At 41.7% G+C, this 13,079-nt stretch overlaps 1 protein-coding gene across 1 annotated transcript in view; it reads left to right on the plus strand.

Annotated features, from left to right (window-relative positions):
* The window catches only part of ST6GAL2 (ST6 beta-galactosamide alpha-2,6-sialyltranferase 2), a 24,418-nt gene that overhangs the window by 140 nt on the left and 11,199 nt on the right, over positions 1 to 13,079 (plus strand). The window contains 4 exon segments of the mRNA XM_010183665.1: positions 1 to 831; positions 5,112 to 5,209; positions 8,399 to 8,500; positions 9,574 to 9,748. The exon segment at positions 1 to 831 is cut by the window's left edge and continues 31 nt beyond it. Of these exon segments, the coding sequence (XP_010181967.1) occupies positions 1 to 831; positions 5,112 to 5,209; positions 8,399 to 8,500; positions 9,574 to 9,748 (1,206 nt within the window).

Here is a 13,079-nt window from a genome sequence, read left to right on the forward strand (position 1 = left end):
CCAGTTCCTTTTCTTACATTGAAACTAAGAGGCTTCTGCCCCTTCAGGGCAAGCAGAGAGTCATCATGGGAGCCATACACGATCCATCATTCTCTGAAACCATTAATGGGAATGAAGTACTTCTTAATGAAGACCTCTTAGGTACGTTTAAATCGGGGACTGGAAGTATTAAAAAATGGACTGATTTGGAAGATGCCTTTAGAAATGAAGATGAGTTTTTTCCATCCCAGATAAGAAGAAAATCAAAAAGTGCTTTCTACCAAGTGAATGATGATTATTTATTTGCTGCTGGTCAGCCTCGGCCACACAACCACCTTCAAGAGATAGCAAAATTCATCTCAGCTGATGAGGATAATCCAAAAGTAAATATTTTACAGAACAACTGGAGCCATCAGAGAAGAATGAGGAGAAGGAGCACAAAGCACAGGAGAAGCCGCCAGATGCTTGATGAGTCTGATGACTGGGATGGGCTATATTCCACAATGTCGAAATCCTTTCTTTACAAGCTTTGGAGAGGGGATGTCTCCTCCAAGATGCTAAACCCTCGACTGCAGAAGGCGATGAAAGATTATTTGAGCACCAATAAGCATGGGGTGCGGTTCAAGGGGAAACGAAACTCCAAGTTGACAGGCGACCAGCTATTTTGCGAGCTAAAAGGAAGGGTGAATGTGAAAACAATAGATGGCAAGGAGGCTCCTTTCTCCACACTTGGATGGGAAAAGCACGTTCCCCAGATTCCACTGGGCAAATTGTATTCACATGGCTTTGGAAGCTGTGCCGTAGTTATGTCTGCTGGTGCGATACTGAACTCCTCTCTAGGGGATGAAATAGGTGGGTGAAATGCATCTATTCATGTGCATATATGTATGTACATGTGTGTATTCATGTTTGTCTTTGAAAAGGTTCATTCTTCCCAAGCATAGGTCTGTAAGGCCTGGATGTTTGCTATCACCAGCATTACATGAGTGTGAGCTTACAGACTTCAGTGAAGCTGTTGCCTTTCAGGACAATATAACTGAAAGGAAAATCAAGCCTGAAGTCATAATTTGATTTAAAGAAAACAATAATGCCTTCTTATCACGTTACAGGTTGTAGTATAAAGGAGACACTGGTTTCATCAGATCTGCCATATTTGGCATTTTGCTGCAACATGTGTTTATTTCTTCAGCAGATTAGAGCTGTGTTCAAGTTTTATTCTGCAAACTTGTGTTGTACCTGTCTATGTTTTGTGGTGGCTCATAGAGAAACTGCTATCCCAAACTGAACTTTGTCTCCATGCCAAGAATCAGCAGAACATTCTCTTAATCTACTGCACATTTAGAGTTCACAGACATATAGAATTCAGACCCTTGAGCAGCCTCATGCACTGAGGTCAAGTCCCCTGACCTCCTTTCCAAGAGTGAATTTAAATGAGTTGAAGTATCTCCTCTCATTGGTTTTTCCATTGCTGCACTGAGTCAGTGAGGTTACAGATGTGCTGAGATGTCAACATCACACAGAATTCCCCATGTCAATGTGGGAGTTTTGTGGTAGCTATTCAGAAAAGCCATAAAACTAATCCAGATAGGTTTTATTTTTTCTTTGCAAAAATGAGTATTACTACTCATGTTAACATCTCAGTAGTTATTCATTTTACTTGTACTCATGCAGTACACTAAGAGCTCTGAAAGAAGGATGAAATGTATGTCTCAAACTTGCTTCTGGAGCAAGAAGAGTTATCTTCTTCAGCTCCCTATAAAAATCTTTTGATATGCACTCATTAATCCTCCTATCTTCTAGGACTTCACATCCCTATACCCGCTTCATTGCACTGTATCATCTCTTTGACACAGATGGGTTTCCTTTAAATCTCTGGGATATATTAGAGCTGCTATTATTATCAGACTACTCTAATAGGATTACAGGACAGCATGAGTGCCTGGCCAGCCTGCAGCTAAAGTCACATCAGAGTAACCCCCAATTTCACAGGAAGTCCCACTGATTTAGAAATCTTTGGGGTATGAAAGCTTAACAGTTTTTCCCTTCTCCAATCTGTTATCCTTGACTGAAACAAAATTTTCTGTCAGTGTTCCCCAGTTCACTCAGTTTACACCAGTATAGATTAGTGCTGTTCTGGAGAATCCATAGCACATCGTGACATATTAACACATTTATGTACTACAGCATGCATCATGACATATTAGCACACTCAGGTGCAACCCAGATGTGGATTTTGGTGTTTGACATGGTACCTGGGGCCCATATGCTCCTGTGCGTACCCATTTTCTCGGGAACACTCTGAGCATGGAAAGCTTATACCATTCTCTGAGGAAGAGCTTTTGATTTAACTGGGAATTTGTCATCTGATGCTGCCTAAAGGGAGGAGATGCTGTTTGGTAAGGCCTAAGCTAAAGTTTTAGATCTCCTACCTGTTGTACAGGAAGGTGTGTGAGGCAGCAGGAGTCACAGGAGGTTTTTTCTAGGTGTCCTCCAGGCCATGGGCGGGTACTTGGGACTGAGCAGAGAATTTGGCCCAGAACTGTTAGGAGCTTGCAGCCGTCCCAGAAGGGCCTGGTGCAACCCTATGGGTCTTAGTGGTCAGTGCAGACCTGGGAAGTGCTAATATGCTAGAGACATTGTGCCAAGTGTTTCCCACTTGAAATGGAAAATGGAAGGTCCATCATTTGTTTGTGTTATTATTCCTATGGGGAAGAAGTTGTGTTTCCTCTGCAGAGTCCAGATGGCACATATTGCAGCTAAGCTCTTGGCCATGTATTTCCACCACCCCTTGAATCCTTGAAAAAGTGAGAAGCGTCTGACCAGGAAATGAAAGATTAGGGTGTTCAAGATGCTCTTTTTCCCTGTGCATGCACAGCTGTAGAAGAAGACTCTCCTTTCCCAGAGCTGGCACCAAGGCTACCAGCTCTTGGTTGAAAATGCAAGCAAAAGTGCCAGTTTGGAGGCACCTTGGGCTACATCTTGGGCATCTGTTGGTACTCCTCTATGGAGTCAGCCTGGCACCCATGCTGGGCTCCTCTGTATCCATAGAGGCACAGCAAAGTCAGCATCATTAGGGAGTGGAGAGAAACACCCCATGCATGTGTTCTGGGGTTTAGGCCATGGGCTGTATAGCCTTGGTTGATGAAGCTGCTGCAGGCAAAAGGCTTTTAGTATTAATCCTCAAGAAGGAAAAAAAGGCTTAAGAGAGGAGCAGCAGAGGACTTTTCTCTTCATAGGCCTTTAGCTCCCTCTTCTGTGCTCCTATTAGAAACGCACACAGAAATGTTACTTTGTGTTCTGCCTTTTGCCTTCCTTTGTCCCACCCTTCCAATTGTTTTTCATTGAAGCTAGGTATGGAAATACTGTGTGAGTACAGCAAACACTCCCATCCTGATCATGCTATTTTATGGGAGAACCAGTTATTTTGGCATCATTAGGAAGGGGTCTGCAGTCAAACGCCAAACTTAAAAAAAAATTGTTTTCTTCAAATACTTAATAAGATTAAAATCAGATTACTTAAAATCAGCCATTATCATTGTGTCTTGATAGTATATTTTATGGTGAAGGAAAAGTGTTTACTCTTCGTATGAAGAATCACCATGAATAATGTTGGAAATGTAGGACACTGACTCTCAAGTTATGAACCATACAATTCTCATTTCCCAACCTGATTCCCAAGTTCTCAGTCAACAGACTGTCAAAAAGTTGTCAAATGCAAGTCCAAATTTATGTCCTTAAATTCATAAGCAGGTTTCAAGCATAAAGGACCTTTGTTTCCCTTTCCTTCTCCAGAAATGTGGAGTACCTGCAGCTTCTCTTGCCTTTATGTCCTCTAGCTCCTACACAATCAAGATCCCTTTGTTTTGGCAGATGAAGACTAGGTGTTGAGGCTAGGGTTGTCCTTGCATAAGGGTATAGAAAAACCTGCCACTCCTTAGCTTCTGAGGAGTTGGGTTTGGTAGACATTTGGCAAAAATCTCTCTTTTGAGACACAACATGTTAAAGCAAGCAGTTATGGCAGAGATTGAGCTGCTGGCTTCATGTCACACAACGTTTTCTTGTTTGAAGAACAAGAAGTGTGGAGTAAAAGTGTGAAAGGATAAAAGATCCCAGTTTGTTAGTATCAGGCCTTAACTCCATTGAAGCATGTTGGTTAACTTTGAAACTTCTGCCTCCTCCAGTTTTGAGCTACAGACAACCACATTTGAAGTGACTAGAGATAAACAGCTGTATAAACTACCTATGGGTGAAGGCATTACATGCCCATTTTGGCCTAATCATATTCTTTACCTCCATGGATAGAAGGGACAAAAGTAAACCAAACAAGGGCTATTGACAGGAACAATGGATATAATGTCTTACTCCCTCTCACACCTTTTGGGCTTTGAGATCTCCTTAAAAGAAGCACCGAGAGGGTGATTATCTTTTATCCAGTGGAGGCTGTGCACATAGTGTCTACCCTTGACCCATACTTGACCTATAGCTGCTTTCTATTCTGCATGGCACCGAAGTCAACAGCTTGTGGGGAAACTTTTGACAGTTCAGCTCCGTTAGATCTTTGCTACCAAGTGATCGTCAGGTTTCTGTGTGTGAGCAGGTTTGTGGGCTGACTTCCTTACAGAAACTCTGTAAGACTTGTGCTGACCTTGGGAATAAGTACACGGTATGATTAATAGGTCTGGGGTAGCCTGAGATTTTCAGGTATTAAAAAATACTGTAAAGCATAAGCTTATAGCATTGTTTTTCGTTCAAATGTGCAATTAGATATTCTTGCACTTAGCATGCTTTTGCATGGAGTAATTCTTCATAAATTTTGCAATAGAAACAGTGAGCAATTGTGTGTACTGGGTGTACTAATAACCTTCCCACACTAAGTTTATCCAATTAAGAGAAATATTGAAGAATGGCAAGCTAAATTAATAGATGATTCTGAACTTTTTTCCAGTGGATTTTAATAATGTTAATGGCAGATAAAAGGAGATTTTTGTTTGTGCATAATAGAATGTTTATCATCCTTAGAATATCAAGATTAGGACAAAATGTGTAAGTTTTACATTAGTTTAGATAATTTGTTTTATTTTACTTTGCTATATTACAAAGAAAAATAAATCATCCCCTCATTTATGTCCTAGATTCTCATGATGCTGTTCTAAGATTTAATTCTGCTCCAACACGTGGCTATGAAAAAGATGTTGGAAATAAAACCACCATGCGGATCATTAACTCTCAGGTAAGATCTTCCTTCTGTGAATTCAAGTCAATGTCGCTTCTGTACAATATGACATTAACTTAATAATTTCTGAGAAATTGTTGGGTAATCTAGGAAATAGCTACAGTGATTTAGCAGTCATGATGTAGAGCAGGTAAAAGGTCTCCCTTTCAGAGATGTTCACACTGCTGTCAGTGTAGAGGGATTGCAGTAGTTACTTGATATCCTTGTTTCAAAGAATTGGTTTGTACAGTTTCTCATGTGTCCTACATCTGTAAAGGCTCTGCAGAATGCCAGTCGTGAGTACAGAAGACCTTCACCACACTGCCTCCGGGATCTTCACAAAGCCAGGGCTGTGGAGATCCCAAAGCTTTTGTTTCATATTCTCCAGTTCCCCAATTATTTCCTTGCTGGGAGGCGAAAGAAATGGGAACTGAGTTGTCGTAATACATGGCTTTAGGCAAGTCAGCATTCTTAAAAAATCTGGAATGAACAAGTAGAAAACTTAAATGTACACTGGATGTTACATGTAAGGTGAGTTTGTTCATTTGAATGGAAACAGAAAATGAGATTTGCTGCATATGTGCCAATAAATAATTGTGCATTGAGCTACAGTGACACCTTATGGTAAACAGTAGGTTTTCAATTTTGAAAAAAAATATTGCCTGAACTCAGGTATTGGGCAAACCAAACCTCTTTCCTCTTTATGAAATGCAGCCAAAAAGCAACAGCAGAATTACTGGGAAATTTTATGACATACTGAAATGGTGATTCTGCTTAGTCAACACCAGTAAACTGGTTGGATGTGTAACTTGCTCTATATGTACTGATTCTTGCTGAATGAGAGCAAAATTTGCATTTACTGTTATTCTTGTGAATTAATTTTTTCTTGTTCTTTGAGTGACTGCCCATGCAAAAGTCCATCCTCGGTGGGCATGTTCTTTGTGTGTTTCATATTCTTTGCCACCACAGAGAGGACTGTTCACTGTCATTCTCTTTACTCTTTTTTTGTACCTCTTTGTGAAGCCACAGGACAGACTGTATCTTTGAAGTTATCTGGGTTAGATATGGCCCCTTTATTGTGCTCAGGGGAAGAAAGCAGAAACATCTTACTCTGGCTTTAGTGCTGAAGTCAATGTATCAGAAAACATTGAACTTAATGTCACTTATTTGACTTCTTTTTTGATTTTTTTTTAGGGACGTGATTTTTGTTTGTTTGTTTTTATTGTGGTTTGTTTGTTTTCTTTTTCTTTTTTTCCCCTACTGTTGTTTTTACTCTTAGCCCAAACATCCTGGTTGCTGACCATGCCTGAACTCCTGTGCCAGGCAAGGTGGAGAGTTTAGAAACTTTATTTAGTGGACTGGTCTCAGTAGGCTCCCAGTAGGAGACAAGAAAAAGTGCTCTAGGGAGCGATCTGAGCTTTGTTAGCTCCCCAGCAAATTCAGAGACACTAAATGGGTGAATTAGCTTCTCTCTGCTGCTTGGGGTAGGCTGGGGTCCTCATGACTTTCAGAGCTGCTGCAGTATGCTCCCATCGGAACGGTGACAGAGGATCCCGTGGTCTTCTTTGCCGCACTGCACATTGCTTGCTCTTTCTTCACAAGGTCTCTCAAGAAAACACTGGGCATGGCTAAAATTCAGGCCAGGTCACTTCACACAGCTTCCCCACAAACGTTTGTATTCTCACCACCTTTCTGCTCCTTCAGAGAGGTCATAAGCCACACATGATGCTCTCGCTACCTGCTAAGAAACTCATCTCCTCCCTGGGAAAGAAATCTGTGCAGCCCACTTGATAGAAGTTGCTTTCCCTGCTAATACTGAAGATGGGTTACCCATCAGGTATACTGATGCTCCTGATTGTTGGAAATTCCTGCATTCAGTTGATTAAAAGGCTACTGTGACCCTCTTCTTCCTTCATGTTCCCTGCTGTGAAAGCTCAAGGACATGAAGGATGCCAGTGCAGCCACAACATATATCATTATTCCAGAAGAAACTCATACATATGAATGCAGGCTCAGAAAAAGTGAAATTTCTGTGGACAGTACCTCCAAAGGACTCTTGCTTACTGAAAGGCAAGGAAGAGTTCCTTTGTGTGATAACTGTAGAACAGAGCTTTTAAAAGCTTGACCTTTTAATCTGTTTACTCTGTACTCTCAAAAAAAGAGTTTATATTCTCAGGCAAAAACTGCCCTGAGAAATGGAGCTAGGGATGCTGATGGCAGCACAACTAATTCTGTTTTTGTTGTAAAAGGCTGATGGAAAGTCATTAAGCTCAAAGTTTATGGTAGGAAGAATATTGCTATGGCAACAATATTATTTTTCTGAAGAAAAATATGCATAATCAAATATGGCTCATTGGATCCTAAAGGGAAATGAAAATTAGTATGAATTTATTTGTCTGGAATGTTGATTAGTTCAACAGCTGGAGCCAAATTCATGCTGTTTCAACCAATGCTGAAATCATTCAGCTCAGTCCTGCCTGAGATTGGATCAGAGAGATCCGGTTAGGCATGGAAGGTCCAGGAAGGGATAAGACAGCAGGAGTGAAAAGGAAACTTTGAGTGGGATGGAAGGATCAGGCAGAATATCAGGAGATATGGGAGGGAGTTATATGAAAGCAGTAGATCAGGGCGATATGACAGTTACTTCAAAAATAGCCCTATCATGTGCCTGTTCCTGGAATTATTTTTCTAGGTATAGCAGCTTTTATAGTTGTGGTCTAATTTGCCTTTTTGGAGTTACCTGAAATGAAACTGTCTTGCTCTTGAAATGAGAAAGCAATGAAAAGGCGGGGGCAGGGGGGAACATGCATTATCCTTGGGGGCTGTAGCCTTTCAAAGAAGGCTTCTCTGTGTCCAAGAAGAGCATCCTGTGGGCAGTCTGAAATACTGCATCTTTAATTTTCAAGTTCCAGCATACACAGTAGTGTTGATACACAATTATGCAGCATCTAAAGTGGTCCCATCACATCCCACACAGATGGAGAGTAATTCAGCATACTGCTACTTCAAACTGTCATGAGTGCTGTTTATGGCTAAGCTCCTTTTTATATATTTTTTTAACAAAACAAGATGCTTAAAGTCAACCAGAATTAAAGCAGAACAAACAGCAGTGTGGGGAGGACTGTTCATTTTAGATGAGATTTTTGCCATTTTTCTGGATCCCACTTGCTTTTAACGCTGTGCAGTTCTTTGCGTCTGTGTTTACAGATTCTCACCAACCCAAACCATCACTTTGTCGACAGCTCCTTGTACAAAGATGTTATCTTAGTAGCCTGGGATCCCGCCCCCTACTCTGCAAATCTGAACGTGGTAAGATGTCTGCTCTGACCTTTCTTCCCAATCGGTTTGAAAGCACTGGAGAAAATGAATGTATTTAGTACTGCAGTCTCCTAGTTCTCAGTTAACCCCAAAGTCTGCTTTTTCTGCATGAAACTGTCAAAATTGGTTTATTGGTCAAAAGCTTTTTAGTAGCCAGCACCTGTATGGAAATGGGCTGCTCTGAGATACTAGAATAGATGGATGATGGTTTTTTTTATAAAATATTGCTATTTTCACATAACTGTGAGTTTTCTGTATGTTTGCCAAGGAGAGAACATTGCTAGATTTCAGAAGGAGGTTTTATCAGGAAAGGTGAAGAATCGCATCCATTTTTTTCCCACTTTCCCCTCTGCCTTCCCTGATAAAATACAACACCCTGATGAAAATCTCTCTGGGCGCCTTCCCCATTTCTCAGGCCTCCTCCCCACAAGTCTTCCCTTTGTGTCCACTCCCCCACAGCTATCTGCACCCTGCTGTCCGCCCTGTCGCTGAGATCAGCAGGCGTCCATCTGGCCATCACTGGGGGAGTCCCTGCTTCAGCTGGTGCTGCAGAGCCAGTGGACCAGTTGATCTGATGGTTCTTGGCCAGGGGAGCTCAGAGCTGAGCAGGCTGCAATGTATAGAGTAAACCTTCATCTTCTGAACTCCCTTAGCAACAGATGCCGGAGGCTGCCCACATCCTACGCAGGCTGCCGTCAGCCTGCTTCACGTCCTGCTGCTGCCGCCAGCATGGACAGGGACGCTTTCAGAGGAAGGTTCAACCCCATGCCTGGGTATTATGTCAAGGCCCTTTGAACTCCTTGTTTAACGTGTGCTTGTGAGTGGGAGATGAGGTTGGCTTGTCCTGCTGCAGTGAATTGCTCATTGGGAGTCTCTGTGTGAAGAAAAGCAAGCAGAATAGCCCAAGGTGAGGGCTGGCTTTATAGGAGAAGCTTCCACCAGTGCAGGCTGCTTTGCTACCTTTGCTTTTGTTCTGAGGAACCAGAACACATGTTTTGTGTGTAGTGTTCCAAACACATTGGATACTACAAGATTATAAAAAATTCTTACTTTTTTCCTCCCAGTGGTATAAGAAACCAGACTACAACCTGTTCACTCCCTACGTACAGCATCGCAGGAAGAATCCAAACCAGCCGTTTTACATTCTGCATCCAAAGTTTATATGGCAGCTCTGGGACATCATTCAGGAGAATACTAAAGAGAAGATACAGCCCAACCCTCCTTCTTCAGGTTTTATTGGTAGGTGTATCAAAGATGGACCCAGGAGACATGTTAAATTAAGAAAAAAATAAAAAATTTGTGTGTACATTGCATGAGGATCAGGTCAATATACATGTACTGTTTGTTCTTAGTGCTCTATGCAGAAACAATGACTAGCTAAAACACACAGTATGAGAACCATGAAATAGTTGGCTGAATTTAATGTTCTGCTTTCTTGACCTTCACATCCATAGTATGCTGCCAGATTTATAAGACATATGTATATCTGTGAGAAATTAGTACCATTCCATATTAATTTATCTATTTAGAGCCTACTTGATTCTGAAGTTCTTTGCTGGGATCATAGAGCAGAGATGCATCAGACACATGAAAGCTTAGATCAGCGGGCAGATCCTATGGTGCGGATGAAATCACTGATGCAGCCTGACAGGCCAAGCTGTGTTCTCTACACAGGTCAAGGAATGAGATTTCCCATGCCCTGTCATGGTTTCCAGTGCTCATTCTGAAAGTGCCTGAAGTAACCCCCGTTTTATACTTGAAGGAATAGTTTCACTGTACTTTTTGGTCCTTCCTTAGTATTTCTTGGGAAATAATTTGGCACTGTGCCCACAGTTCATACAACATAAAAACTTACCTGGTGCATAGCTTGGTCCTGATCTTGAATGCCTGAAGCATGCAAGTAGTCAGAGTAGCAAGGCTGAGTCATGATCTTCCCTGCTTATGCTTCTAGAGACACAGAGGGCAATAGAGTTCCAAGTACCATCTTCCACTTTGGAAGCTCCATCCTTTCCTTCTTAACATTGTGATACTGATCTGTGTATTTGCTGCAGACAGAAAATGCTCTTATTCTCTTTATTTGAATCTGAAAGTGAAGATACCTGAGAGTGAATCTGACATGGGAAAGCCAGTTCTGAGTACTTACCTTGTACTCTCTTTGCAGTAGTGGCATCCCATGATATTGGTGAGCCCACCACAAGCCTTAGGGAGGGTGCTGAGGGTCTCAGAGCGATGACATAAACGTGTCTGGAAGATGCCCATCTGTGATCTGAGTGGATTGTGCTTACCTAGAGTGTGAGTGGAAGGAAGAGGCGGCCTTGTGTGTTGGATGAGGATGGCTTGGCAATAGATTACTTCTTCAAGTGAGATTTTTGGAACCTGCTTGTAAAGATTCATAAGGAGAAGTCTGCTTATGTGGAATGATCTCACCAGCAGCATTCACATTTTGCAAAAGCATTTCTTAGAGTAACGAAGTTGTTGATAAAAATAGGTTAACAGCTGCTGATAATAAGAATAGTGAAGAGGATCATTGTGCTGTCACTTTGTACTTCCACCATATATAAGAAACACTTCAAAAGCTTTGTTTGAAGAAGTGGAGTTAATTTCACTATAAGAATAGAACAGTAATCTTCAACTTCCAGTCTAAATGTTCCTGACAAAAAATATCCTTCAAGCATAGAATGCTTTGAAAATATCAATCATTAAACAAGCAAAACCATTAACAACAAAAGATGTACAGATAAATATATTCTGTGTTTACAGATGCAAATTTGGCTCCTTCACCTCTACTGAGAATGTTATTTATATTGTTCTTTTCCAAAGGACATGCTTAGACATTTTGGTAGTGCTATTATTAGCTTTAAGAAAACAAGGCAGTAGGGCAAGCTTATTGCGAGTTATATCCACCTCATGTGATAACTAGCTACGGTTCTTATAGATGGGTCGGGGTAATCCCAAGCACAAACACAGGCTGGGCAGAGAATGGATCGAGAGCAGCCCTGAAGAAAAGGATTTGGGGGTGTTGGTTGATGAGAAGCTCAACATGAGCTGGCAATGTACGCTTGCAGCCCAGAAGGCCAACGATGTCCTGCACTGCATCAAAAGAAGTTCAGCCAGGAAGATGAGAGAGGTGATTCTCCCCCTCTGCTCTGCCCTGGCTAGACCTCACCTGGAGTACTGTGTGCAGTTCTGGTGCCCCCAACACAAGAAGGACATGGATGTGTTAGAATGGGTCCAGAGGAGGGCCACAAAGATGATCAGAGGGCTGGAGCACCTCTCCTATGAAGAGCTGGGGTTGTTCAACCTGGAGAAGACTCCGGGGAGACGTTATAGTGGCCTTCCAGTACTCGAAGGGGGCCTACAAGAAAGCTGGAGAGGGCACATAGTGATAGGACGAGGGGTAATGGCTTTAAACTGGAAGAGAGTAGATTGACACTAGGTATTAGGAAGGAATTCTTTACTGTGAGGGTGGTGGGACACAGGCACAGGTTGCCCAGGGAAGCTGTGGATGCCCCCTGCTTGGAAGTGTTCAAGGCCAGGTTGGACAGGGCTTTGGGCAACCTGATCTGGTGGGAGGTGTCCCTGCCCATGGCAGTGGGGTTGGAACTAGATGATCTTTAAAGACCCTTCCAACTCAAACCGTTCTGTGATTTTTAAGAATTTTAACAGAGAGAGGCTTCCTATTTTAGTAACCTTATTGAATGGATGTCTATGCATTGCACGTGTAACGTAATACAAAGTGGGATGCAACGCAGAAGCAGCAACTGCATATTGTCAAAGATGGACATAAAGTGCAAAATAAAGCATAAAAAATAAAATACAGCTTGGCAGAAATCTGGAAAGTCATATTGGTCTTCAGATCAGGTATCTCTCAACAGTTCATGAATCAATTATCCAGTTGGAACTGAAGCTGGCAGAGACAACTGAGTGCATCTGTGTGAAAGGCGTATCCTGAATGTTGAGCTGATTCTTACAGGAAATACTTTTATAGATTTTATAAAACTAATAGAAAAAATGGGTAAATTATGGCTATAAAATATTAATTTCAAGAAGATACGGGAAAATAGTTTATTAAATGGCCACACTGCTAATACAGTTGTGCTCAAACCATAAGGAAAGATAGGCTGTTGTTAAATAGAGGGTATCAGTTTTCACAGGCAGGGAGACCTGTATCCCTGAATCTATGCTCTTTATAGCATGGACCATAATCCATAGCACATGGATGAGTGATTCTAATCACTTTATTAGAAGAACTTATTTTAAGTCTGTATGCAATACTCTGCAATTACAACCAATACAGATTCTGCACAAGGATCTGGTTTGTCCATATTTACACCAGCAGAAAGTCAGGCAGCCCTCTGTGAGTTGCAGTTACTTGTGGAGGAAGAGCAGCAGTTCCTCACGTTGCCATTGCTGCCAGTGGCATGGAAGAGGTGTAAAAAAAAAATATTGTTCTGGATCAAGTGAAGCACTTTTGTTTCAAGCTTTTTAACCACCTTTAGCCCCAGTTTGCAAAATTGGACAAACATATAAATTGAAACATGGAAATATCAGACTATTTCCTTTCAGGAAT

The sequence above is a fragment of the Mesitornis unicolor genome, unplaced genomic scaffold (genome assembly GCF_000695765.1).
Source record: "Mesitornis unicolor isolate BGI_N332 unplaced genomic scaffold, ASM69576v1 scaffold12244, whole genome shotgun sequence".
In the NCBI taxonomy this organism is placed as follows: domain Eukaryota; kingdom Metazoa; phylum Chordata; class Aves; order Mesitornithiformes; family Mesitornithidae; genus Mesitornis; species Mesitornis unicolor.